The 28000-nt window shown below is 44.4% G+C and overlaps 3 protein-coding genes across 5 annotated transcripts; 2 read left to right on the top strand and 1 right to left on the bottom strand.

Annotated features, from left to right (window-relative positions):
• The first annotated feature begins 50 nt into the window (after positions 1 to 50).
• On the top strand, positions 51 to 8682 carry SLC35E1 (solute carrier family 35 member E1). Its single transcript, XM_074928027.1, has 6 exons — positions 51 to 435; positions 1133 to 1203; positions 1587 to 1724; positions 2413 to 2538; positions 3041 to 3286; positions 3734 to 8682. The coding sequence occupies exons 1-6, from the start codon at positions 51 to 53 to the stop codon at positions 3965 to 3967; spliced, it is 1200 nt and encodes a 399-aa protein (XP_074784128.1). The 3' UTR covers positions 3968 to 8682.
• A 1265-nt stretch (positions 8683 to 9947) lies between these two features.
• On the top strand, positions 9948 to 22832 carry CHERP (calcium homeostasis endoplasmic reticulum protein). 3 transcript variants are annotated; one of them, XM_074927813.1, is made up of 18 exons: positions 9948 to 10013; positions 10118 to 10291; positions 10846 to 11027; positions 11795 to 11932; positions 12163 to 12314; positions 12681 to 12792; positions 13150 to 13239; positions 13891 to 14125; positions 14479 to 14657; positions 15064 to 15460; positions 17386 to 17624; positions 18464 to 18597; positions 18892 to 18978; positions 19272 to 19421; positions 19535 to 19651; positions 20133 to 20227; positions 20740 to 20925; positions 22086 to 22832. In XM_074927813.1, exons 1-18 carry the CDS (start codon positions 9989 to 9991, stop codon positions 22088 to 22090), a joined length of 2697 nt encoding a protein of 898 aa, XP_074783914.1. In that variant the 5' UTR covers positions 9948 to 9988; the 3' UTR covers positions 22091 to 22832. The 3 variants fall into 3 exon arrangements, with proteins under 3 accessions (XP_074783914.1, XP_074783912.1, XP_074783913.1); XM_074927811.1 differs by lacking the exon at positions 22086 to 22832 and adding an exon at positions 21666 to 22074; XM_074927812.1 differs by lacking the exon at positions 22086 to 22832 and having other exon boundaries at positions 15031 to 15460; positions 20740 to 20933.
• A 117-nt stretch (positions 22833 to 22949) lies between these two features.
• Positions 22950 to 27924, bottom strand: C27H19orf44 (chromosome 27 C19orf44 homolog). The gene is made up of 8 exons (XM_074927814.1): positions 27819 to 27924; positions 27002 to 27640; positions 26387 to 26744; positions 25765 to 25841; positions 24940 to 25405; positions 24057 to 24152; positions 23762 to 23928; positions 22950 to 23331 (listed from the first exon to the last, which is right to left on the bottom strand). Exons 1-8 carry the CDS (start codon positions 27855 to 27857, stop codon positions 23245 to 23247), a joined length of 1929 nt encoding a protein of 642 aa, XP_074783915.1. The 5' UTR covers positions 27858 to 27924; the 3' UTR covers positions 22950 to 23244.
• Between the last annotated feature and the right edge of the window lie 76 nt (positions 27925 to 28000).

The following is a 28000-nucleotide window of genomic DNA, read 5'->3' as shown; positions in this document are numbered from 1 at the left end:
CGCGTTGGCGGCGGTGACGTTTCCCCGGCGGGCGGGCGGCGCAGGGAGCCATGGCGGCCCCGCTGGCGGCTCCGGGAGGCGGCGGGGCGGCGGCGGCGGGGAGGGGGGGGCGCGGGCCGGCGCTGCGGGAGGGGGCGCGGGTGTCGGCGCTGTGCCTGGCCTGGTACGGGCTGAGCGCCGGCGGGAACGTGGTGAACAAGCTGCTGCTCGGCGGCTTCCCGCGGCCCGTCACCGTCTCGCTCTTCCACATCCTGGGGCTGTGCGGGCTCCTGCCGCCGCTGCTGCGCGCCTGGCGGGTGCCGCCCGCCGGCCCGGCCCAGCTGCCGCCCCGCGCCTACCCCCGCTACATCCTGCCGCTCGCCTTCGGCAAGTACTTCGCCTCCGTCTCCGCGCACGTTTCGCTCTGGAGGGTCCCGGTCTCCTACGCGCACACAGGTGAGGCCCGGCCTGCGCGGGGAGGAGGGCGGGGGGGGGGCTGGTGGCGTGTCCTCATGCCCGGTGTGTGCTCGTGGGGGGTCCTGGGGGGGTGTCCCAGCCCCGGCTGTACTGCGGGGGGGTGTCCCAGCCCCGGCTGTACTCAGGGGGGGACCAGGGGGGGTGTCCCAGCCCCGGCTGTACTCCGGGGGGGTGTCCCAGCCCCGGCTGTACTCAGGGGGGGCCCGGGGGGGTGTCCCAGCCCCGGCTGTACTCCGGGGGGGCCCGGCGCAGTGACCTGAAGCCCGGAGTGATGTCCTGGGGCCCTGCGTTTGCTTGCACTGGCGCCCACTGGGGTCACCCAAAGCCCGGTGTTTGCTCATACCGGTGCCCGGTGCGGTGTCCCAGTCTCCACAGTGTGCTCATACTGGTGCCCGGTGCAGTGCCCTGCAGCCCAGCCTGTGCTCATACTGGTGCCCGGTGTGATGTCCCAGTCTCCCCAGTGTCCTCATACTGGTGCCCAGCGCGGTGTCCCAGAGCACCAAGAACCGTCCCGTGTTTGTGCGAGCGCCCAGCACAGCGACAAGGGGGGATGAGCCCGTGGGCTGAGGTTATGGCTTTGGTGGGACCTGAGCCCCGTCCCCAGCACTGCTGATGGTGGTTAGTGGAGTTTGGCCCAAGCTTTGTGCCCCCACCGACGTTCTCCTTCTGTTCTCAGTAAAAGCGACGATGCCGATATGGGTGGTTCTGCTTTCACGGATCATAATGAAGGAAAAGCAGACGACGAAGGTGCGGACAGGTTTGCTGAGGTTTCTTCTCTTGGTGGTGTTCGTGGTGTGCTCTGCTGGCTGGGATCAGGAAAGCTCGGGCTTTGGTTAGCTGGGGGAGTCTTGTGATCGAAACTAGATTACGCAGATTTTGCAAGTTTCTTTTCCTTTTATTGTGAACGTAAAGAAAACGCGTTGAAACGTAGAGCAGGGTGATGCTCTCTGATACGCTGGTGGTGTTATAGCGCGTGCTGTGGTCACCCTCAAAAGTATAAAAGTTGATTTCTAGTTCTGTCACTTTATTCTTCCCTTTCCTTTCCTCTATCCTTTCCTTCAACTGTATAAACTCAGTTGAAATGAAAAGTCTTCAAAGATGTAAGCTACTCCTCTCTGTTCCTCTTCCAGGTGTACTTGTCTCTGATCCCCATAATAACCGGTGTCCTGTTGGCCACCGTCACAGAACTTTCCTTTGACATGTGGGGACTCATCAGTGCCCTTGCTGCTACTCTGTGTTTTTCACTTCAGAACATCTTCTCAAAGAAGGTAATTGGTTTTGCTGCTCATAACATTGCACAGTAGCATCATTCTTTAGCAGAATGGTATGTATTTTCCTGTATGTGTATTTTTAAATTTTTTTTTTTTTTTTACTATGGTCAAGGGAGCCTGGAGTAATGGTTGGCTGTTTTGTGTGCCTGTCCTCTACAGCTCTTCCTACCTGTTAAAGCTGTTATCCTGAAAACTGAGCAGAACTCAGAGCTTATCCTGAGCCTTTTCTTCTCGGCACAGTTTGTTTTTTTTTCCTGCTGACAGTTTGATAGTGCTTAACTTTAACCGTTCCTTTGAAAGCTTTTAATGTATTTTGCTACATCAAATCCTTTGTAGTGAATGAGTTGGTGTCAACACCAGGCGCTCCTTGAAATCTGAGACACAAAATTAAAGTGTATGTCTTGAATCTATTTAGTTACAAAGTGATTTCTTGTTTGTAGAGCATTTAAAGTGTATTATCCTGTTAATAGTAAGAGTCACCACTCAAGAAACGATTGTTTTCCAAATGAACATCACTTTTTCTTTGGTCATCCTTATAGGAAATTCATACTATAACAGTATTTACTTATTTTCATAATTAATGTGTTGTCTAAAGCTGTTACTGTTACATGGCTCCTGCATCTCTGCTGATAACGTGGGCAGTAGCAGAAGAAAAACTGTTTAATAATTTTTTTTTTTTTGTCAGGTGTTAAGAGATTCCCGAATACATCATCTTCGTTTGCTGAACATACTGGGGTGCCATGCTGTGTTCTTCATGATCCCAACGTGGGTTTTGGTAGATCTTTCTTCCTTCTTAGTAGAGAATGACTTGGTAAGTGTTGTATTTGGGAAACTGTCTGCTATTAAGAAAGAAAAGAAGGGAAAAAAAAAACCAAACACACACCCCCACTGATACAAAAAAAAGCCACTTAAATTTTTCAGAGTAGTTCTTATCAGAACGGAAGGAACTATTGTGAAATACCTGCAGATTGTTTCACAAAACAATGTAAAAAAAAGTAAGCATAGCGTTTATTGTGAGAATTCGTGTCAGGCTTAGGAGAGGGGGCTTATGTAACAGCGTAAATCTTGGGAATTAGTAGCTGGAGACAGGAACAATGCACCCATGTGTTATGAGTAAGTAGAGAGACATTTTCTCCGAGTTGGTAGTTGCATAATGTATTGCACTTGGGTGCATCTTTAGAGGTAAGTTGCAGATGTCCTTCCTATCAGTGGCAGGTTAAGAAATGACTCAAGTTGTATTTGTGTTTCTTGGTCTCTTATCTGAAACCTGAGATAATTTTTTTTTTTTCTTATAATATTTGTCTTTATAACAGAGCACGATGTCTCATTGGTCCTGGACCCTGATGCTGCTTATAATCAGCGGATTCTGTAATTTTGCCCAGAATGTCATTGCCTTCAGTATTCTTAACCTGATCAGCCCACTAAGTTACTCTGTTGCAAATGCCACAAAAAGAATCATGGTCATCACAGTGTCCCTTATAATGCTTCGCAACCCGGTTACGAGCACCAACGTCCTTGGAATGATGACAGCTATCTTAGGGGTCTTCTTATATAACAAGGTAAGGGGGTTATTTGTTTATTTATTCAGAAAACTCACTTGAAACAGTCCGGTAGCTTTGAATTATTTTTTTGTTAAGAGCTAGCAGAACAAAAATGTAGAATGCAGAGCGTAACATGTCCTTGTGGAGGAGGAATGCGTATCACCTCAGCCACTTGGGCGCTTGGGTCAGGCCAGCTGTTAGGCCTCTAACAAACTTAAATTTTGATCTTAATGTTTTCCTGAAAGATGAAGAGCGGGAAGTAACTCACTTAAATGTCTTGAGCAAAAGAGCTGCTTACTGATTTGGCATACGAGAGGCGTGAGGTTTTTATTGGAAGCTACTCATATTTTAAGACTAACAGGCGTAGATAGTAGTGTAATTGTAAAATACTATGCTTTTTTTCTAGGTATATGAATACGGTAGGTGATCCCTAAGAAAATCATTCTTGCTTTCTTTCTTTCCTAGACAAAATATGATGCAAACCAAGAGGCAAAGAAGCAGCTACTTCCAGTTACAACTGGAGACCTTGTGAATTTGGACCGGCATCGAAACACTCCTGAAAAGTCTCAGAATGGACTCACAGCATTTGCACAACATGGAGACTATCAGTATGGTCGAACCAATATCCTAACAGACCACTTCCAGTATAATCGGCAAAACTATCCAACTACCTACAACTTAAATCGTTTTGATATATAGAATCCTGGCAAACAGGTATAGACTGTGATATCAAAGTGTCCCCAACATTATCAGAAACTTTTAGTACATCCATGAACGTAAAGCCATTTTATTGTACAGTTTTTGCAGAAGGGAAGATGCATGTGTAGTGAAAGTGGTACAGACCTTCAACTTCTGCCAAGCAGACCTTTAAGCGTGACCCAGCTAGATCTGACACTGGAACTAAATGCACAGTGTAGCTCTTGTGCAGAGATTCTGCTGAAATGCACGTACGTAACTTCAGTGTAAAACATCTGCTGTCACTGCTCCTTTTCAGAGTCTGTCAACTGATCGTTCCTTTGGCAGCTAAATTCTGGCCAGTATTTCATTTCCACACTAGTAAAATCACCTTTAATTGGTTCTCTGATATCTTTTAATGGTACTTTCTTTTAATGAAACTTTGAGAAAGAAGTGAAACCAAGGCGTGCTTCTGCTTGTCAGGATTTGTCTGAGGAGGATTGACTTACGTGTATCAGTTGCAGACAGGGAGGCCTGAATTCATCTTGAGCAACTACAAAACTTCGTGTGGGTATTCACTACTATTTGTGCCGATGTCTTCAGTTGTGGATGACAAACCAGGAGTGTTTCTGAAAGAGTAGACAGTAGAATGATTGATCTCTCCAAGAAGCGTGCTTCAGGCATAGAGAAACAATTCTCTAAAATTGCTCTTGTCCCAGTCACTGTAGGTAACAAACAAACAGAGCTTAAAATCATGATTGTTTTCTGAATAATGCAGTCCTGTATTCAGACATTGCTCTTCCTTGGCAATACAGAAAACACCTTCACAAATAAAGTATTTGGAATAATACGATTTTTTTTTTTTTTACTTGCTTCACACCTGTTCTTACAAAACTTTTGTTGCTTTAAAAATCGAAAGGTTTAAGGTGTTTTCTTCTGGTTTATGCATAAATTATGCTCTTTATATGATTCATATATTATGAATGCATTAATTTGAATAATCCTCATTCGTAATAATTTCTTACATCTTATCTTTTTAGCCCCTACCTGGTTTATTAAGTTTCTCAATTCCTGCTGTTGGAGTTGCTGGGTGCATTTAGCCTGACTTCCACTTTCCACTGAAAAAAGTTAAATTTTGTGTCCTGCTGCGTTCCTGCAACTCCCCTAGCTTGAATAGTAAATTGTAAAGAAAAAGAAAAAAACTTGAATGAGCAGTAAATAGGTAATTTATGATTCAGAAGAACTCGTTCAGTTAGTATAAATGAATGTGCTTAATTCTAGAGGAGTTGATTGTTGTGCGTCAGATACTGCGTTTGTGCACGAGAGGGATGAAACCAGTTGAACTTGGGTTTCACTGAATCAGATTGTTACTGTTATTACTTTAGCAAAAGAAGATTTTAGGGGCCTTCTTTCCTTAACAGAAAAGCTGTTGTACAGTATGATTTTTGATAGCATAAGAATTACGTTTTTGCTTAGAGAGGTATTAGATACCAGTGACAAAATTTAGGGCGTGGTACAGAACACTCCCTCCACTTATTTATTGCTTTAAAAACGACCATTTCCGTGATGCGAGATGATGATTTGGCTCTTCTGGGTAATAAAAAAAATTATTTTTAAGTGCAGAGTCAACCTGATCTTATTCTTTTGGCTGACTGTGGAGGTAGTTATATCGACTGCCTTCCACCATACAGTTCAAAAGGGGAAATGGTCCTTCTGAAACTTCAGAGATGACTTAAATATGCTGCTAATATTTGTGAGCAGAACTTCCTTGACATGGCTGGAGTCAAGTCTGTTCATGCTAGCTTAGAACTTGGGCTTTTATTTTAGAAAATCTAAATAAATTATTCCCTAACCCAGGTTAACAAGAACAAGATGATGAGGAAAAGCATTCTTTCAGATGAAATTTCTTCTGTCTGTTCCAGTATTATATATATTATTTCTTTTTAGTATGGGAAAGTGCAAAATGTGTATTTCTAGGGCTCACTTCCCAATATTTGACAGCTTTGACATACATGTAAAAAGTATTGTGTGGACTCTGGATTTGGGTTAGGCACTGGCTCTGCAAAGGACTGATTTGAAGATGAGATATTTAGGCTGAGATTTTTAAGAGGGGCTGAAGTTCTCCAACTGCTTTCAAAGGGAACAGGCTGTAAACTGTTAGACTCGTACAGAAGCTTAATTGTGTCCTTTGTGCCTCAGTTTCCCATTTGGAGAATGGAGATGGTTCTTCCCTACTTCACAGGGGGGGTGAAATACCAGAAAAAAAGAGCAGGGGGTGGCCCAGGGATGTAGAGGCATGCTGTGAGTTCATCTGCACATCTGGTATATCCACCGCTGTACCATCTTCACACAGCTTGAGCTGATACTTGGCATAAAGCTCCATGTATTTTATTCACAGATCAGGGGCTTTATTAAATATATTTAGGTGGCTTCCTTTTAAAGAACATCACCAGATCTTTTTTTGCAACTGTTTCCAGAGAAAGCTTGCGCTGCACACGTACTGTGGCAGGTCTTTAGCTCAGCTTGTTCTGTCAGGAGTGCAGAAGCAGGTGAGGGCTTTCTGTTGAAAAGACCTTGTCCTGAATTCCAGTCTGGGCTCGTGGCCATACTGTGTCTCTGAAACAAAACTACTGTCGTTGGGAGCAGAAGGGGACTGACCCAAAACATGGATATCATCTGTTTAGGGCCCAGAGAGTGAATCTCTCCCCTGGAGACTGCCTGACAGTGTTCAGGCTCTTCTAGCTCAGGTCTGTGGTGAACAGGGATAACTTTGTATGGTAGAACATATAATTAAAACGGTTAAGTGAAACAGTTGCAAGAGGTGGTTTTGCTGAGTACCTGAATCCGAGTCCTTAAGCAATATTGCCCACATTCAGGTAAAAGAAGTTTCTGATACTGTTGTAATATGTATTTTAATCTTGGGTCGCTGCGAGATTTTGTCTGGCAAGGTGAAACATTTGTTTTAACATGGTTTGTAAATTAATGACGTATTTAACTATGTACATAGGTCTGTAGAAAGTATGGAAACACTGGAATAAAAAGGGCATATCTAGACAATCGTGTATAACGACCCTGTTATTAAAGTGAAGGGGGTTGGTTTGGGCTTTCTCCGTGCAGGAGGCTTTGGGAGTGCCACGCATGAGTAGTCATGGCCACTTGTGAGAAATTGGATTAATGTTTCACTGGATGGGTGTGATACCTTCCCGGATGTTTACACGGGCTGAAACTAGGATGATGCAGGTGCCGTAAGTAGTGTTAGGACAGCAGTCACTTAGAAATGTTTTGGTTTCCACTGTACATTTCTAACATATGTATAAATACGTAACAAAATCGGAAAATTCTTCCCCAAACAGTCCTGGATAGTTCTAGAAGGATCAGTGTGAGAGAACCTGATCTCTTCCCACTACATGTGGGTTTTCTGTTGATAGCTCTGTAGATGATTTGGTGCTCTTTCAAGAGATCTTCAAAATATTTCCCTTGCAGATTCAATTTGAGTACCCAGTAGTGATTAGAGCATCTTTATCATCTGGTAAAATGCTTGTGTTTTTTTAAAAAACTGAATGCTAAATAAAATTGAGGCAATACATATAGGCTTTGTAGGTGTACAGTGATTTGTAAAAATAGTGTTGGCAGTTTGGGGTCAACCCATGATGATTGCTGAAGCTCAAGACCTTTTCTCTCTAATCTCTGTTCAAACCTTCTGATGTAGCATTTTGCAGCAGAAGGATCTTCTGCCATGTAGCTATTTGTGAAAAAGGTGCAATATAAATAAAGGGAAAGTTTTGTTTTTCTAAGGTTTCCATTTCTGAACCATGTTGTAAGACGTTAAAAATAATTCTGGAATATCTTTGTGGTGATGGTACAGGCTGGTAAAACAAATTTGTTCATTCTGAGATGTTGGGTGTATGATACAATCACAGGTAGATATGAAAGTGCAAATATGCAGATGGCAGTGACCATCCTCTTTTGGGGTTTTTTGTTTGTTTTTTGTGTTGGACCTCTATAAATTGATGTGAACATGGGTGGGTTTAGAGAAAAAAAAAAAAAAAAAAAGAAAAAGAATAAAACAAAACCAAAACAAACCACAAAACCAAAATCCCACACTCCTTACTGTATGAAATCTGGCAGTTAAGCAAATGAACACTTCTGTATTGTTTTCCTGTTCTTATTTCAACTCTGTCATTCTGTGAAGTTCTGATGTTACTCAGGCATATTGCCTGCAACTCACCCTCCAGCCCGTCCTGAAGCCAGGATCCTTTCTGGGCCAACAGGAAGAAACCACAGTGGTGACCTCCAGGTACTGGGACTCTTTCCTGTCTTAATATAAATCAAGTGTTCAGATGGTTTTTGGAAGACATCTCTGTCAGGTAACTGAAGTTTTTGGGGCATTTTGTGGATAAACCATTGCTGCGTGCTGAGGAACGTGGCAGCCTGGACAGTGACTGCGTGGGCTCCGATGTGCAAAGCAGTAACGTTTGTGTTGGGATGGAAGGCAGCAGCAGGAATTTTGAAAAATTTCTGACTTTTAAATATAAACGAAGATTTGAATGTAATCTGGGATCTGCGTCGCATTTCCAGGACTGCAGAGCGATGTAGAATCATGGTCAGAGTTTGTGTTTGATTTCTTTTTTCATTTGGATACATGGAAACCTAAATCTTTCTGAGTTTTTATCTTCTGTAGATAATATAGAGGGGTCTTCATGGTACATCTTGTTAAGAATAAAAGGTTCTGGCTTTTTGTGAGGATGTCTTGAGTGTTACCTGTGTGACTGGAAATCCTGTGAAGTGTAATTTAATGCCTGAAACTTAAGATAGTGATTACAGCTTCAGGTGAGCGTTAGGATACACAGGTTTGCTTTAGACCTCTTAAGATTCCCAGATGATTGCTTCCACTTGCAGATTCTGTTTTTCTAAAATATTAAAGGACACCAGAATTATTTGGGCCCCACTTGGAGTTTTGGTGCCTGGCTCTCATGTAAATGGTCTTCAAGCGTGCTGGAGTTTTGTGGGGTTTTTTGAATTGTGTAGGTAGAAGGAGTTGAGCAATCCCCGCCATGCCTTGTACCTCTTGGCTTGGCTGTGAAGCTGATCCGATCAGTACCTTGCTTTCGAAGGAATGTTTTCCTGAATCCAGCAGGTACGTAGTGTATTTTTAGTCCCACTTTGAATACTAACTAGAGTATTGGGTGCAGAAGGAAAGTCAAGAACCAGAAATGAACATTTTCGTTTGAACTGTGTAAAGAAATGAAGCCACTTAACAAAAGCAGCAGTGCTTGAGTAATGTCCCTGTATACCGTCTGCACTTTCTTTTCTCAGCAGTTGAATTTCGGGTTAAATTTGCTGTCTACCAGGCTTCCTACACATCCGTGTTCCTTCCTACATCATGCCAATGGCCTGTGTAGTTTGAGTGCCGCTGCAATGGATTGTCCCTCAAGATGAAACATGCCAAATGACACGCTTCCTTTTAATGCTCTCTATTTTCTGGCAACCGAATTGCAGCTTGGACGTCGCATTCTGAAAGTGGAGGAACTTCTCGAATTGGGAGCGCAGCAGCAGCTTTGCAGGTACTCGGGGACCGAGGACAAGGTCCAGAAGCAGCTTCTTGGGCGGCCGGCAGAGGCGATGTGTGTGCAAGCCCTCAGCTCCACCAGCGGCGCGGCGGGTGGGCGACTGACGGGCCGAGGTGGCTCCTTCAACACCGGCCTGAGGCGCTGCGCGGCCGGGCCTGGGCCTACCCCCGGGCTCGGGGCCGGCCCCTGCCCGCCGCAGGCCCTTAGGGGGCTCGGGCCCGGGCTCCGAGCCCCGTCCCGCCAGGCCCGGGCCCTGCACCTCCCCGCCGCCGCGGGCCGGGCCCGGGGCTGCCCTCAGGAGCTGCGCGGGAGGGCGCGGAACGGCCGCACGTGCCCTACGCCGGGCGCCGTCTCCATAGCGACGGGGGCGGGCGGGCGGGGAGCCGTAAAGCGCGGCTGCGCGTGCCGCCTGGCGTCTCACGGCACTTCCGGCCGGTGCGGCCTAGCGGCGGCGGCGCCCCGTTGTCCCGCAGCCATGGAGATGCCGCTGCCGCCCGACGGTGAGCCCGGCCCGGGAGCGGGTGGGACGGGACGGGAGGACGCGGGAGGAGGGGGGCGTGGGGCGGTGGGGCCGGCGGGGGCTGACGGCGCTGCCTCCCCACAGACCAGGAGCTGCGGAATGTCATCGACAAGCTGGCGCAGTTCGTGGCGCGGAACGGGCCCGAGTTCGAGAAAATGACGATGGAGAAGCAGAAGGAGAACCCCAAATTCTCCTTCCTCTTCGGGGGCGACTTCTACGGCTACTACAAGTACAAGCTGGCCCTGGAGCAGCAGCAGCGTGAGTGGGGCCCGCGGCTTGTGCGCGGCCGGCGGCTCGGGGCCGGCCCAGGGCCGCGGCGGGCTCTGCTCCCTTCTCCCGCGGCCACTGGTGCTCGGCCCCGGCTGGCGGAGACACTTTTCTCCCTCCTGGCCCCGCTCTGACGCGCCAGGACTGGTTTGCAGCCTCTTCCTGTTCTCTGAGCTCCAGGTAGTTGGCTGAGCCCTGCCCGCGGCTCTTCCCGCCCCCCCAGTTTGCGGGTTTGGAGGTAGGCTGGGCTGCACCGCAGGCTCAGACGGAGCTCAACGCCCGGAGGGCCCTCAAGAGCACGGTGGTCCAGCGCAGGAGCTCCGGGGGCTGGGCTCGTGTTGGAGTCATTCCTCTCGAAGTGCTCGAGGAGTTGCTGACACTCCTGTTTTGCACCATCCACCCTTGCCAGCACGATTTTCATTTTGTGTTAAGCAATTATGGAAAAAGTGAGGGTCAGTTTTGGAACCAGCATGGTTTTCCTGTGTGGGCTGGTGGTAGCAGATTTCTCTGTGAGGCTTACTTTAAAAGTTTACTTTGTCCGATAGTGTTGTGCAAGCAAAGTCAAGATATCGAGGCTACTGCACAGATCCAGCCACTGCCACAACCGTCTCTGCCACCGGCTGCGCCTATCCCAGCTCCTCAGGGCACTCCTTCCGTGGAGGAACTTATCCAGCAGAGTCAGTGGAACCTGCAGCAGCAGGAGCAGCATCTCCTTGCAATGAGACAGGTTGGTTTCAGAGAAACACTCACCTGGTTTATCTGCCAGTGGCTGCAGAAATTAGGACTGAAGGGAGGGGGGAAGAAGGTTTCCTTTGGACGGGTGGTTGGTGGGGAGAGGGAGTGTTCCTTTTGCTTATTTTTGTTCTGTGGCAAATGCCATAATCTCCTTAGGACAGATATATCTGATGTGCTAGCAAGATTGAACCTGGATTAAAACAGTTTATTTACAATATGAAAAACCTTGTTGATTTGCAGATTGGTATAAATAGCAACTGCTTTCATCTTTGCTTAATGCTGCAGGTTGCTGGGAACTGCAAGAAGTTCCAGCTTGTAGTATTCTAAGTTGCATTCTCATTAGGGGTGGCAGGGCACTGTGTGCTTTGAACTAGTTGGGTTTTGCAGGCCATATTTTACTGTTAAAGCTACTGGAAACAAAACTGAAATGTTTCTAGAGGAAGGCAGTATGCCTAGATTATGTTCTGTATGTTTAGGAGCTTCCTGCAATTGCCTTTTTTTTCTTTTTTTTTTTTTTTCCCCCGATGGAGATATTTTAGAGGTGGAAACAACCTGGACTTTTCCTGAAGAGCAAGAAGAGGCTTTTCTTCTCAAAACCAAATAACTGAAACATTTATATGTGGTCACATTGCTTGTAAAAGGTCTTGGTCTTCGAGATAGTTACTTACAGTTAAGAGATTGGTGATACAGCAGCTAAGTTCTTCAGAAGAATATTGGATGTAATATAATTCTTCTTTTTTTTTTTTTTCTTTTTTTCAGGAACAAGTCACATCAGCAATAGCCCTTGCAATTGAGCAACAAATGCAAAAAGTTTTGGAGGAAACCCAGTTAGATATGAATGAATTTGACAACTTGTTGCAGCCAATAATTGACACTTGTACGAAAGATGCGATTTCAGTAAGTGATCTAAATCTGAACAGTTACTTGGTGGTGGTGTGGATTAAGTATCATTTGAATTTTGAGGCTGTCTGTATAGTAAACAGCAGTTTTATTGTTAGGTTGTGTGGTAGGTAAGGTGCTACCTGTTACTTGAAAGCTTCCTGTGCAATTATTTTAGAGTTCTAGGCATTCCATGTGATGTGAACACATTAGACTAACTTAAAATATTTTCAATTTGCTTTTCTAAGGCTGGCAAGAACTGGATGTTTAGTAATGCAAAATCTCCTGCACACTGTGAGCTGATGGCTGGGCACCTGCGAAATCGTATAACGGCAGAAGGAGCTCACTTTGAGCTTCGGTTACATCTCATCTACTTAATCAATGATGTATTGCATCACTGGTAAGGATTAAATTGTGGCTTTCAGTTTGAGGTTTTGATTAATGTGGTGAAGTCTCTCCCTGACAGATACATTGTTGGTTTGACTAGTCACTTTTTATTTTTAATATAGTAATTACTTTGAGCAACTGTCTTAAGATGCCCATAGTTGGGACAAAGATCTAGTGCTTTAATAATCAAATTCAACTTTTATCTACTTTATGTATTTTTCCTCCAGACAAGGCTTTACAGTAAATGCAAAGGAGAGAACTCTATTTTATGATTCCACAACTTTTAATATAGCAGAAGTTGAGATGAATTGAATGTTACAATGCTCTTAGTGTTACAGTGAAAGGCAGTAACTCTTCTCTTCCTACTCCTTTTCTGAAGCCAGCGGAAGCAAGCACGAGATCTTCTGGCTGCTTTACAGAAGGTGGTTGTGCCTATTTATTGCACCAGTTTTTTAGCAGTGGAGGAGGATAAGCAACAGAAAATTGCCAGAGTGAGTATCAGGTTTTGGTTTAACTGTATGCTTTGGTTCATTAGGTTAGTTCTAGGTAAAAATCACAAATATGAGGATGGAAAAGGACCACTGAGATTTTTTTTTCCTAGTTTGATTGTCTTCATAAAGTCTAATACAGGATGTGCTTTAATAAATGTTTAAACTAGAACTTAAAAGTGTCTAGGCTTTATTTAAAAGTTACCATAATGAGGAATGCATCTGAATCTTTGGTGGTTCTAGGATTTTGGCATTTGTCTTTGGTCTTTTGACAAAGCTAGAGACATAAAAATGTTGTACCTCAATTTTTCTTTTGTTGTTCATCATTTCTAAAAACCTTTCACTCTTGAATTTATGCAGCTTCTTCAACTATGGGAGAAAAATGGGTACTTTGATGAGTCAATTATTCAGCAGTTACAGAGCCCGGCTCTTGGACTTGGCCAGTACCAGGTTAGCCACAAAAGAAAAGTAACGCTGTTCTTATTTATGTAAATATTTTGAAAGCAAATTTAGGAAATGTTTTTGGTTTTTGAAAGGTAAATATTATTTCCTCCCCCTGCCCCTGTGCCCCATTCCCCTGAAGTTGTTTACAAGGGATTACAAAAACAATGTAAAACATAACTTTGTTATTTCAAACATTCAATAGTCCAGCTGCTGATAACATCCTGGAAAGTCTCTTTGCATTTGTAACTGCTACAGTCATGTACATATTTGTCAGTGTGTTCTCTTTTTATGGAAATGAATGTTTGGTCAAAAAGAAACTAAAGAAACCATAACTTTAAATTGGATACAGTAAGCATAAAAATTGTTGTGATGGCAGGAACTGTTCATTTTTAGCATGAAGAATGAATGCAGTTGATTTTAGCTGTATTTGAAAGCTGGGCGTTAATAGAGATGGTGGATTCTAGCCTGCAGAGAGTATTTTGGAAATCTTTGTGGAGCTTCATAGTGTGACTGGGCTCTTCTGCCAGCAGGTTATCCTGCGTTCTCATGCATTTCTGTGAGGGGGCGGAGAGCAATGTAGGAGATTCTGAATGAGCAGAGAGGATAACTGGTTTAGGTACAGCGTTAACTTGGTCTTATTTTATCTCATTTTATCAGGCAAATTTGATCACTGAGTATGCAACGGTAGTACAGCCTGTACAAGTAGCCTTCCAACAGCAAATACAGAACCTGAAAACTCAACACGAAGAGTTTGTGAACAGTTTAACGCAGCAACAGCAGCAACAAATACAAATACCACCCCTAGAGAACGAGGTGAAATCAACACCCCCACCTCAGGCCCCCACAGCAGCACCAGCCTCGGCTCCACCATCTGCTCCAGTTACGCAAGCAGGTACAAACCTGTTCTGGGGGCCTCAGCAGAAATCCGTGGGTGGCAACATTGTGAGATTTTTTTAATTTTTTTTTTTTTTTTTTTGCTCCTTTTTTAGTAGTGAAGTACTGTGCTATGCTGACTGGGTTCAGGCAACAGCCTGAAACTGTTTGGAGGCTTGCAGCTGGTGCTTGAATATAAAAAGAACTAAAGAGACAAATGTTAAATGGATCAGAAATCCTCTCTCCCAGAAATAGATTTCTGCAAAGTGTTTACACATCCAGCAAAATTCGGATGGAGCTTGTTGTAGTGTGCTGGTGTTTTATTAACTACGTGTGACCTGGATGCTTATAATAGTCTCCCCTTTGTTTCAGATGATGGTAAATCTCAGCTGCCTCTAGCTGGTTCTTCAGAATATGACACAACAGGGTCCGGAGTGCAGGATCCTTCCTCTGGTGGGCCACGGGGCCCTGGCTCTCATGATCAGATTCCCCCAAATAAACCACCCTGGTTTGACCAGCCTCACCCTGTTGCACCATGGGGTCAACAACAGGTAAGAAACAGAGCTCTGAAATAAGGTTTAGAGGGAGGTGAAGGTTCAGAATGACCATTTTCGTTTGTTGGAAGTGTGGTGAAAAAGCTGTGGAAGTTAGAAATCCAGATTCAAATGCCAAGCTTTCTCATTCTGAGCCTGGTTAAAGGCAAAGTAGAACTTGTATTTCAGTTTGGCAACCATCCCACTTCCCTATGAACAAGCAGAACAAGGAGTTGTTTGGTTCAGTAACAATTTGGTCTTTTCCTGTCTTTGAAGCTGCAGTTGTTCAGACCTTGTATTTGGAAAGTTTTTCCACTTGTATGTGTTGCCTACAGGCCATATTTAATTTAAAAAAAGTAGATTAGTTTTGTTGTGTTTGTTAATTTTGTAGCCTAATGACCAGGCTGCTTTTCCTCACCGCCAGGGACCACCTCACTGTCCTCCGTGGAATAACAACCATGAAGGAATGTGGAACGAACAGAGAGATCAAGGCTGGAACAATCAACGAGAGACACCTTGGAACAACCAGCCAGATCCTTCTTGGAACAACCAGTTTGAAGCCCCGTGGAACAACCAGCACGAACAACCTCCATGGGGTGGGGGTCAAAGGGAACCTCCATTTCGAATGCAGCGGCCACCTCACTTCAGAGGCCCATTTCCTCCACATCAGCAACATCCCCAATTCAACCAGCCCCCGCATCCGCATAATTTCAACCGCTTTCCACCTCGCTTCATGCAGGATGATTTTCCACCTCGCCATCCCTTTGAAAGGCCTCCTTATCCTCATCGTTTTGATTACCCCCAGGGGGATTTTCCTCAAGGTAAAGTGTGTACCAGGCCAGGTTTTCTTATGTTGCGATGCTGATTGCCGTTACAAAATTATTTAGTGCTTTGGGGTGACAGCTTCTTCTTGGTGGACTGTTGGGTTTTTTCCCGAGAAATGTTGAGTTTGGGGGTTTGGGAAGCTACTGCTAACAGCTCAGCGTTGGGTGTTTCCTTGCTTTTTGAGTCTTCCCTCCCTGATGGATGCAGATAAACAGAAATCGCAATCCAAACTCAAGTCAGCATCTCTACAGGCACCCCTTTTGTGACTGTTTCACTTTTAAGAGTAGTAAACTCAAAGGTGAGGAGCAGCATTTGCTTGTAAATCTGATCTCCCAGGCATCAGGCTGTAGATGGGGGCTCTTCAGCTGTGCCCTCCATAGGTGGAGGAGGTTAGAGGAAGCCAGGCCAGAAGCATTTGTTCTTGTGCTTACATTCATCCATGCCCTTCTTTTCTTTTCATTTTTACTGAAAAGCTCTCAAATTATCTACCTTAACGTTGTGTGGCACAGTAGTGTCTGGTGGAACGATCCTTACCTCCAGTTCTCCCTTCTGGCTTGGTTTGCTCCCTCGCTGGAACACAGGGATGTCTGAGAGTGGAGTTGCTGCCTTTGGGGCTCAGACTTGGCTGCAGGCTCCCTGGTGAAGTCTGGTGTAGTTCTGCCCTCCTGTAGTTTCTATTTCACATGCAGAAGTGATAATTATTCTGGAGTGATCCTTATCAGTGTAAAGTCTAAAGAACACTCTGGTTCTGTATGACAAGCCACTTAACAGAGCAATTACGTTGCTGTGTAGGAGTTGCTATTTTAAGCTTAAAAGGGTCTCAATTCCCAGGTCCAAAAAACATTGAAAACCAATGAATTAGAGCTTATATATTTAGGACTGTGATTAACTTCTTCAGTAAAGATTGTTGTGGGGGTTTTTTTTCCTTCTTTTTCTTTGGGTTTTGTTGTTTGGTTGGGGTTTTTTTAAGAGTTGTGATAGTGAGTAGGGAAAACAGCTTTTCTTTTCCTGGGGGAATTAAGGTTTAAACTCAGAAAAAGATGCTCTGTTCTGGATTGTAGTGCTGATCCAAAACATCTGTTGTTTCATGTAAAGTTGTTGGAGGAGGGGATCTACTAAATCACATGGCTAAAGTTAGGAAAGTGCTGAAGCAATAACAACACAGACTGTGCTCAAGTTCCGATGAAGATGAGTCAAATAGTACTGGCTGAAGATTGGGCAGTGGCTATAATGGCTTTTTCTGGAAAAACTGTCGGTCCTGCTGCTGGAAATGCTGGGTTTCAGTCTTGTATTTTTCTCTGTGTAGTGCTGTGAGTTCAGCAGGGTGTCCTGGCGTTCATGGCAAATGGTTTTCCATCAGTGATTGGATGGATGTCATTCACTTCTCTATTTTAACAGGATATTATCTCTACCTCTTCTCGAAACGCCTCTTTAAACAAAGTATTTTCTTGTCACCTACTCATGTGAGTTAATTCCTGCCGTATTTATTTCTTTATATATGATGATTTGGCATAGAGACAGAACTAATTACAGGTCTGTGCTAAACCATGGTTGTGTATTTAGGCTTCAGAAATCGATCTCATCAGTAGCTGCCCTGCTGCATCTGAAACCTTTTGTTCTTGAGTGTGTCTTTTTTGTGGTACCTTTTGACCACAGTATGTCCCCAATTAAGCAGTGACTTAAAGTATCCTGTTGTGTTGAGAGCGGTCACTATGGCCAGGGAGGGAGATGCACTGGAAAGTTTCCATGAACGTGGACCTCAAGCCAGCCTCTAGTTCTCCAGTTCTGTTGCTTTTCTGGGTCTGCAAGGCTCTGGGTGCCAAAATTGATTTTTAGGCTAAATGCACTAATGGAAGGCAATGAACGATGTACTTCATTTCTCTATAGCTAAATAAAATGTTTTAACCCTCCCACTCTGCAGAAATTGGACCTCCTCATCATCACCCTGGTCACAGATTGCCTCATCCTGGAATCAGCGAGCATCCTCCCTGGGGAGGGCCACAGCACCCGGATTTCGGGCCTCCCCCGCATGGATTTAACGGGCAACCTCCTCACATGCGGCGACAAGGGCCCCCGCACATGAACCACGATGATCCTAGTCTGGTGCCAAATGTTCCCTACTTTGATCTTCCTGCTGGGCTGATGGCTCCGCTTGTAAAAGTAAGTGTTGCAACACGCCCTGACTTAGTAGAGTTAAAAGATCAAAATCCCATCATCAATAATAGGGACAGTTTAACACAGACACTCGTAGTTTCAAATCTTTCATCCAGCAACCATCAGCCAAGTTGTTGAAGGGTGTGTAAGGGCAGGAGCGGGGGGGAGAAAGGAGTGAAAATGGTGAAACTTTCAACTGTTGTGTCCTGGTGAAAGCTGTTTGAGCTTATGTATGTGAAGGACTAACTTAGTCTTGAAAAATCTTACCCTGGTTTTTAGAACGTGGAAATGCTCGGTGATTTTCAGATGGGCAGAGGGACCTTGCAGTTCTCATGTGGCCACTGTCCTAGTTTTGGTATTCAGAGTTCTTTACAAAGATGTTTTGCAACGTTAATGTTAGATATACAAACAAAGAATGATAGAGAACAGGAAACGTATCTATATCAGCATCTTTGGGAATATACACATGTATGCATTCTGTGTCTGAGATGAACAAATAGGGCTCTGCCATCTCTAACTCTGTGTTACTCTCAGCATACACCAGCTTTTGCCAGGCTTCCATCCAGCCACTTAGCACCAAGGTGGATAGATGAGATCTGCATTTTATCTACCTGGCGATCCAGTTAATGCTGCAACCTGTGTAGTGCTGGCTGTTCTCATAGAACTCAAAATGGTAGTGATAGCACGAGAAAGCATTGGGTCATCTGCAGAATCCTTATTTCTGGACCGTTTTTTTTATCCAGTAGTGAAATGTGAGGTCCCTACACATTTAAATCTATATTTATCTCTTCAGGTAGCCACCCCATGACACATGACACGAATGTAATTTGTTTTGTTTCCGGCAGCTTGAAGATCATGAGTATAAACCTTTAGATCCTAAAGATATACGTCTTCCACCCCCAATGCCCCCCAGTGAGAGACTACTGGCTGCGGTTGAGGCATTTTATAGTCCACCATCTCATGACAGGCCTAGAAACAGGTAAGAGTAGGTATAGCTAACAATATGGTAAGGAAAATGCCCTAAGAAGCTGTCTCAAACCACGAAGTGCCTCTCTCTTCCTTCGCCTGTGTCTTGGTTCTTCTAATGCTGAAATGAGTGCTCTTGTTGTGTTTTAAACTGCACACGCTGTTTGATCTTACACTGAGATTTGCAAGACCTTTTTGCCCAGGCTCTTTGTTCCCAACCAAATCTAGCGGAAATCCTGAACGTCTCTGCGTTGATCAAAGTAGAATTTTACAGATGTCGGTTCTGTGTGTGGTTGATTTATTGCAGTGAAGGCTGGGAGCAGAATGGACTGTACGAATTCTTCAGAGCTAAAATGAGAGCGAGGCGGAGGAAAGGTCAGGAGAAGAGAAATAGGTGAGAGATCCTGTCTGCTGCCTTGTGATGCATGCTGTTCGTGTGGAATATCTTGGGCTAAATGCAGAGGGGAGAGTCTGTTCAGCAGCGTGCTGATGGAATAACTTGAGTTTCAACTCGTTGGAATTTCTCTGATCTGCAGAAAAAAGTTTTTGCCGCCCTCACGTTTTCACTGCATTGCCTGCAGAAATACAGTGCTTGTGTGCAATACGAGTTTGGTCAGAAGTGTGTTGGCGTCGGTTGTGCTTCTCCCAGGAGTTTCACTGGGGTTTCTTTGCCTTTTATCTGTGCAGTGGGCCTTCTCGGTCTCGCAGTCGGTCTAAAAGCCGAGGTCGCTCGTCCTCCCGGTCCAATTCCCGATCTTCAAAGTCATCTGGCTCCTACTCGAGGTCACGATCTCGCTCTTGCTCTCGATCACGATCCTATTCGCGCTCCCAGTCCAGGTAGGGCGCAGCGGGCTGGGCCCTGGGAGGTGGGGGGGCAGGAGCCGGAGGAGGGGCCCCGGCTGTTGCTGCGGTGTCTCGTGCCTCTCACCCCGTGTGCTCTCCCTTTGCAGGAGCCGCAGCAGGTCCCGCTCTTCTCACAGTCGCTCGCGGTCGCGCTCGCGCTCGAGATCGAAATCGTATTCCCCAGGGAGGCGGCGCCGGTCCCGGTCTCGCAGCCCAACTCCTCCGTAAGCTTTTGTTTGTTTATTCCTCTTTTTTATTTGGATTGTTTGGAAAAGTACCGACGTGGGGGTTTTTGCGTGAGCTGGGAACAGTAAGCATCGCAACAAATCGTAGAAAAGAAGATGGAAAGTGGATTTAGAAACAATTCATACCTGTATGTGCTTGTAGAGAGACTATTCACTTGGTTGTGGTGGCTTTTTGTTACAACCAACCCCCGTGCAGCTGTGAAGGCTTTGTGTGCCTTCCTGGGAAGCAGGAGGAATCCTCCGAGTACTCTCTGTTAGCAAGACCGTAGTGTTTGATTTCCCTGGTACTGAGAAGCAGGTTGGGTGTTTCTGGCACCTTTCTAATTCTGTAATAGCTTTATAAAAGAATAGTTTAGTAGAACGGATGGGATTATACTGGGTATAATACAGAGAATACATGACCTTGCTTTGTGTCAGAACAGGATCACTTGTTCTTAATTTGTTCTTTTTATTCCCTCAGTTCTTCTGCTGGTTTGGGCTCCAGTTCTGGGCCTCCTATACCAGAATCAAGACTTGGAGAAGAAAATAAAGGCCATCAAATGCTAGTGAAAATGGGTGAGATGCTGCTCTGGAATCTCATGCATGCCAAGAAACAAAATCAGGCACCAAAACTTTGGATACAGTTAATAAATGCATGTTCATAAGTAATTATCCTTTGGTATTCCAAGGTCAGCGTAAGGATGTTCAGAGGTGTGTGTGTGGCACACGGAGCAGTGGTGGTAGCTGCCATTCTGGGCAGGATGTGCAAGACAAACAGAAATTCCCTACCCGAGGTGTTTCATCTCCCTGTAGTGCACATCCGCGGGCTGGACTGGGCAGATGGGGCTTGTGCTGGCTTCCCTTTGCCCTCATAAAAGTTTTAGGGATCGTGCTGATGCCTGTCTGCTCCCAGAATCTGCATATTAATGCTTTTGAAATAAACAGTTCCCATGTTGTTTCAGGCTGTTACCGTCCTGCTGTATCAAATGAATGCTTTTTATGGTTGTTTCCAAAATGTCTGTGTTTGTCTTCAGAATTCTAGTAGTAAAAAATAGTCACAGGATTGCAACGTTACGTCTTTTCTGCAGGATGGAGTGGATCTGGTGGATTGGGAGCCAAGGAACAAGGAATTCAGGATCCAATTAAGGGAGGGGATATCCGAGACAAATGGGATCAATATAAAGGAGTGGGAGTTGCATTAGATGACCCTTACGAAAACTACCGAAGAAATAAAAGTTACTCGTTTATCGCACGCATGAAGGCCAGAGATGAATGTAAGTGAATGTTTCTAAGCAATTTAAAAAACTCTGCAGACTCGATAGTGGTTTTATCCTGTTTACTGTAGATTTTAAACCTGAATGCAAAGACTAGTAACTCTTAATTCTTTCTAATGTCATGGATACAGCAAACCAGCAGGTAAGTAGACATATACTCTGATTAACCCAGCATCTTTTCCCTTTTAGGAGTTGTGTTTGTATTCTCATTTCTGAAACATTAATTCTGTGTCAGCCACTATCCTGGCTGCATCCTTGAACATCACCCTTCCCAGAACAGGAGCAATCCCTGAGGTAGTGGAGGGAGCTGGAAGGTCTTTGGGGTTGGAAGGAAGTTAGACCAGGCTTTACTGTTTGGTCCTGCCCAACTCCGAGGTTCCTACCGTTAGCTGTGTTCTGCCAAAGCCAGAACTGGTAAAAAATTCACCGTAGTGCAGGAAGAGTTCAGAAAAAGTGGAGGTGCTTCTTGAGAGGTGAAGTCAACTACCCAAACTATAGATTTTTGCAGAGAGTCTGTAGGTAGAACAACTATGCTTGCCAATGACTAAAAGGAAAAAAATTGGCATGCTGAATGAAAAGTCACTTCTGCCTATGGCTGCAGTAGATCTGTGTAATGAAATGGGTTTAAATAAAGCCCAAAAGGAGAAATTCCTTATGAATAGAGCCCTCATTCCATGAAACATTTCAGACAGCTTAGGTAACTGCAGAATGTGTAAGAACTCTTTTCCCTATTGTTTCAGTGAAGCGTGAAACGCAAGACCCTCCACCACCTGAATAAGACTCTCTGAAGAAAGATGTCTTGCATCTTCTACAAAACATTAAACTTGTATAAATCCGGATTAAAGTCTGGAGGAAGTGACAAATGAATTTACTTTTAAAACTATGGTGAAAAATGGAAAGCTATGACATGTACTTCAACACTTGTCGCTTAGTGTTTAAAAAAGGCCAGTCGTTACTATGACATGTCTAGCAAGTTTAAGAATTTCCATTTATTTTGCAAAAATTTTTTAATTAGTTACCCATTTTATACTAGGATTAAACCCCGGTCACGCTCTCCCTGGTGCAGGATTGTGATTCATTCATTCCTGTGGAATACAGACGTTATCTGATATGGTTACATGTTCTCTAGTTCCATAATGTATGTTTATTTCTCTCAAAAGGTTAATTCTATTTGAAGTGGAGGGGTGCTGCCTTGGGATCAAGTCAGACTGATGCTGAGCAGTGTATCCTAATGTCTAAATGGGGAATGAAGCATCTAGTTCCAGTACAGGTGACCTATGAGCACTGTGCAAGCTTGTTAGAACCTACCCTACAACTTAACGCCCCTACACACCAGCTGCTGCAGTCACAACTCTGGTCAGAACACGAGGGTTAACTGTTCTAGCTTTTCACGCGCTCTAAGGGATGTTCAATGCTTTGTAACGGAAGACATTCTTTAAGCTTTTTATATTTTTGTATATACCCTTTAATAAAAGCAAATTAGCTCAATAGAAGAGAAGCCATTTTCTCTGCTCTACAAGTTTCTAACGATGAAACGTTCTTGGAAACTTCCTTTAATCGCAATGAGAAAAAAAAAAAAAAAACCCGCAACCAAAAAAAAAAACCTTTTGTAACTGTTTCCAGAGACCACCAGCTAAAGATGTTAGGCCCTTACACTGCACTTCCACTCCAGAGGTCTGCGTGGTGGTAACCTCTTCCAGAGCCCTTTGTTTGTATAGCAGAAACCCTCTTAAAACCATTCAGTTACTATGGTGAAATATCAGTTTGTTCTAGATCTACTGTAGTTGTGGAACTGTAACTGTCTGTGAATCAGCATACAACACCTGTATGTTATCAACTTGTGAATTTTATTGTTCTGCCTTCCAATAAACACTTTTTTTTTTAATAAAAGTAAAATGGTGGCTCGTTTTTCAGAGGAATTGGCTTGTAAAGCTTCCCTGTATCGAATTTATCTACCTACACAAACAAAATTCTATATAAACACTGTTGGAATACGGCACTAAAGTCAGGATCTGGTGTTTTTCTCCTGTGATCATTCCTCGGGTGCTGTAGTACAGACTTTCACTTCTACCCTGATCACAGATCACCCAATCTCTGTGATAGACACAAGAAGTGTTTTCTTCGTTTCTTTTTTTGGCTGAGCAGAGTCTGGCTGAAGGTTCCTGCTCATCCCTCAATCATGTACATTAGTATAAAATTCAGAAATAGGAAAACTATATATCCAGTTTAAAAGTTATCTGTGCAGTTTTTCAATTTTGGAAGGGTTTCTTGTTCCACCTTGAGATCTGTATATGTAAATTTTACTTGAAATTCAAAGAGTCAAAGCAGATTTTCCTTCTGTGCTTTCCAAATTTCTTCACGTGCTTGCTCAATTGTTAGAGGTGGGGATTTGTGTTTCTTGATGTACTGCAAAAAAAAAAAAAGTTAATATACAAATTTATCACGTGGATAAATACTTTCTAGTATTTAATAACTAATCTTTATGTCAAGATGATCACTTTCCTGTACTAGCACCAGAAACTGATACTCCTGTTGTACATCAGGGAGATCCTTGCTCCTTTGAGGACAGTTCAATGCTACAGCAAAAAGCTTATTCTTTCAAACCACGACCTTCAGTGAGACTTCAGTCTTCTTTTACTGTATAAACTCTTGACTCCTTAACGGGCACAAGCCTTCTAGTATTCTTCTATAAAGTAATATGCTCAATGATAACATGAACTTTATCTGATTCATTAGTAACACACAGAGAAAATGTGTTTGCTGCAAATACCAGGAGCATTTGGCAAGGAAAACACCCTTAGTGGATCTCGGCTGCCCTCTTGTCTATCACAAATACCTCTTTAGCCTCCTCCAGGGTATGGTAGTGGAACTTCTCGCTCTCTAATGACTCCACGAGGGATGAGTGAAGGTGGTGAATGTTCTCTACAAACTGCTGAGTCAAGAGCAAGTGCTGTTTCAACATGGCATTTAGAACAAGAACGGAGGGGCTGTACGCTGTCAAGGCTGCAAGAAAGGGAGAGTGTACACTTTAGTGATGCGTTTCAGTCAGATAGTGAGGGCTGAACAATCCAAGCAGGGGTTAGGTGCATAAAATAGAGTAAAACAGAAAAGAAAGAAACATTTTTCAGTACCTTCTACTGCATCCATGCTGATGGTGTGACTGGCAATGGGTACTGGGTCAACATAACTGTGTCCCAGAGGTGGGTCAAGTACTGCAGAGGTGTTTGCTGTGTACAGGATAAAATAGCAATTACTGGGTTTGGAAAGGTTTAGTGCTGGAACTTGGTTCATCTTCAGTAGCGTCCTCGGACATCAGTTGCTGTAGAACTGCTGTAGAGCTGTACAGGGAATTCTGTCAGCCAAAAAAAATGCTAACATAGTTCTGTGACCTCCACAGTTTCTTTACTCTTACGTTCATAACACGTCATTGTGGGAGGCACCTTTTCTAACCCTAGACAGAGTAAAAATAAAGGCTTTTGTACTTGAAGGAATCTACTGTTTTCAAGCACCCCTGAATTTCTATTTCCTTCTTGAGAACCTCTACTTTCTCCTCCTTGCTACCCCTCAGGAACAGTTAAGAGTCACATCTGTCTTTCGTAAATGGGGCCATAGTGCTTTCCCAAGAAATAAATACAACGCAAAAACCAACTCTGCAATGGGTGATCACTTTACTATCAATGCAGTGGTATTGCTTACAGTCAAAATGTTCAATTCCATTTGAGAATGTTTCTCAGGCTATTGCAAGCTCTGTTGCTAACACCAGCTCATCCATCCACGCTTCCTGTTGCAGGGTTGGGTTTTTTTAGCAAAAACCAGTTCCAAATTCTTATTCTGTTGTCCAACCCCAATCTTTTCTACAACTAGCAGATGAAAGTGCCAGGCTTTTGAAAGTTTTTAGATTAATGTCAGCTAGGGGAAGCTAGTACTGAAACTAATAGCTCTATTAAGGCTGACTCGGCTAGCATATATACAATGTAAAAATTGCCCAAATAGGGCAAGATCTTGTGAACTCACTCTTTGACCAGCTGTAGGTGAACAGAGGATCCACTGTCTGGACTGCAGTTTCTTTCACAGTTACTCTGTGTACCTGCTCGTGCTGCTCTCGGGTAAGTAAAGGTGATGATGCTGAGGATGGGTGTTTTCCAGAATACTCGCAGCTCTCAGAACATTCCTCTGACATTTCTGATACAGATTCCCTGTCTGTTGTAGACAGAGACCTTTCGAAGTCTTCAGAATATTCTGAATTAGCAGTTCTCTCCTCATGATCAAGATAATCCTGTTTGTGTCTAGGAAAATCTGCAGAAACTCCACTTAAATGCTCAGAGATTTCAGCTTCAGCATCAGTTTTATCAATATCCCCTTCGGAAGCATCATTCACACCAGTTACTGCACTTGCCATTTTAAGAGAAGTTTGGTCTTTTTCCACCAGGAATGTATCTTTTTTTGGATTTGATTCTTGAGTAATTTGAAGTTCTGTCCCCTGTAAAACAAAACAGCTGTATTTGAGGAGACTCAGGAAAGTACAACCCAGGAGCTGCCTCCAGTCTTCTTCACCTGTTTGCTGCGTATCACTGAGAGTTAGCTACTACTTTATTAGGAAATAAAAACGTTGTTCTTCTGTGTCATCTTGTGAACTGTGCAGTGCTGTTACATTTAGTAAGGAAATACACTAAAAAAAATTTGGTCGGGTTTCATAGACTAAAATCCTGATCTAACCCTCGCAGCTAGTGAGACACGCCCACCTCAGGCTGTGAGTAGAACAGAAGTCTTTATTTTAGAATATCCACCCTCCACCAAAGGTAGAATAGAAATATGTGCTAGTAGGGAACTTCTACTTACTTTCTGCTTTAATTCTGCTGCCTCACTGGTGCTATTTGATGCCAAATCATCAAGGCTCAGGATATTCAGTCTGAAGTCTGCAATCAAATGACATATCATCAGGAGAATTCATATGAAAATTACAGTACACTTTCCCTTAAGCAAGAAAAGTGGGAAAAAAAAAAATCAATCAGTACTACATTCCTAGTTTACAGTGTAATACTGAAAAGCAATAGTAATCACTCTAAGCCTTTAACTTTGTAGCAGCTCTTTCTCTTTCCCTCCTTTGCCTGTCAGTGGATCTGCTAGTCCAAGTTCAGGACATTCTTGCTGCCTCTCAGTTACATTTGTTCTCACTCAGACCCATTAGTGCATTGTCCCACTGATATATGGAAACTATTCTAAATGTTTTAATTGTTTTGATGTCACACCTGTCACACTGGGAAGAATTATGAAACTGAACCCATTAAATCAAAAGCCAAGAAAAATAAAAATATATAGCATGGAAAAAAAGAAACATTAACATAATTCCTTTGATAAAGCCTTTTGAAGTATTTGTCCATGTTTATTAGTCAATTTATCAGTAGATTATTAGTACAAATCACGCCAAGTCTACTGTGACAATATTTTAGAACTAACTTACCATTTGAGCCGCTGCTCGTTGAATCTTCTGCACCAGCTGCTTCTGAAAATAATTCATCTAATGATTTTATTTCACTTCTGTCACTTTCGAGTGATATTTGGCTTTGCTTGGTGTTGCCTGTTCTAGGCAGAGTAATCTTTACAGTATTGTCTTTCACGGAAGAAGACGGCGACTGAGATCTCACATTATGTAGTACTGACAGGTTTCTGCTGGCTGGTGAAAGTGCTGGTGAATTAACTCTACCAGAAACATTCTTCTCTGAGTCTTTGCTATGAAAAAAAGATGCTTTAGATACCTCTGTTGGTGAAATTTCCTTATGAGATGGAGGAGGCGTTCCTGATGAAACTGGAGTCTTACTCTTTTGAAGAACATGAAAAAGAGATTTGTTACTTTGTTTATTATGTGTAGATCACTAAAAAGGAAATCAAGTTATAATGGGTAAAAAAGAGTAATTTAAAAATGTGAATCGAAGGTAAATCATATCATGACCAAGCCACATATGCAAAATTAAAATTTAGTTTCTGGTGTTATCTAAATAAAAAGTGATCTATGAATTAAAAGAATTTCATAAAAGTGTAAATAAAAAATACATAATCCAGCGAAGTCTGTATTTACCTTTCCATTCCATTTAGAATCCGTTACAACTCTCCTATTCTCATTTCCACTGGGAATCTCCAAAGAGCTCTCCATCAGCTCTCTCATTTCCTCTTCATCGCTATCCAAACCCAGCTGTTGCTTGACCGTAACATTCTTTTTAGGGCTTTGGACGCTTTCCTCTTCCTTAGAACGGGCATTACCGAGGGTCGTATTTCCACCGGCAGTAACATAATTCTTCAGATACTTCTTGCCCCTTGCACCGTGTTCATGACTGGAGGCAGATGAGACGGACTCTTCATCCAAAGATGTCTGGCCCAAGTCAGTGCTTTGCAGTTCCACCTGCTTCCTCCGGGTCACGATTCTGCTTTCCAGCTGCGCCGCTTTCCTCAGGGCTGCGCTCAGCCGCGTGTGGGAAGCACCACCCGCCGTGCTCTTTGCGGCACGCCTGCTCGCTGCCTGCACCGCACTGCCCGAAGTCTGGCCCCGCTGGCTTCCACGTACATTTTCGTCGCGCACCTTTAGGAACCTGCTGGGGCAGAACGGAGTTCTTCCAGACTTCTCCAGCTCTGTGTTAGCCACAGAGCGGGCACTACAGGAGCGAGGGAGGACGCTGCGCCCGGCTGTGAGGGTTCTCCGGTGGGCAGCATCACCGTGTCCCTGCCGAGGAGAGGATGCAAAGAGCCCTCAGAGGCGGAGGCAGGCGGCCCGGTTCAGGTCCCGCTCCCCTGCCCGCGTCCCTGCCTGCGCCGGGCCACCTCCTCCCACTCTCCGCGGTGGGCTCTCCCCACACGCGGCTGAGGCGGCGCGGCGGCCGGGACGAGAGCTGGCGCCTCACCTGCCCCCCGCCCGCGGGCGCCCGAGCGGCCGCGGCCATCCGGGACGGACCGTCCTGAGGCGGCGGCGGCGGCTCTCCCAGGCCAGCGCTGCCAGCGGCGGGCCGTTTCCCGGAGACAGGGACTCCCCAACATCCCGCCCCCTCATTGGCTCCGCGCAGAGGTGCTTGGGCGCAACCAGCCA

This window comes from Athene noctua, chromosome 27 (assembly GCF_965140245.1).
Source record: "Athene noctua chromosome 27, bAthNoc1.hap1.1, whole genome shotgun sequence".
Taxonomy (NCBI): domain Eukaryota; kingdom Metazoa; phylum Chordata; class Aves; order Strigiformes; family Strigidae; genus Athene; species Athene noctua.
This window is presented reverse-complemented; position numbering and strand designations above follow the sequence as displayed.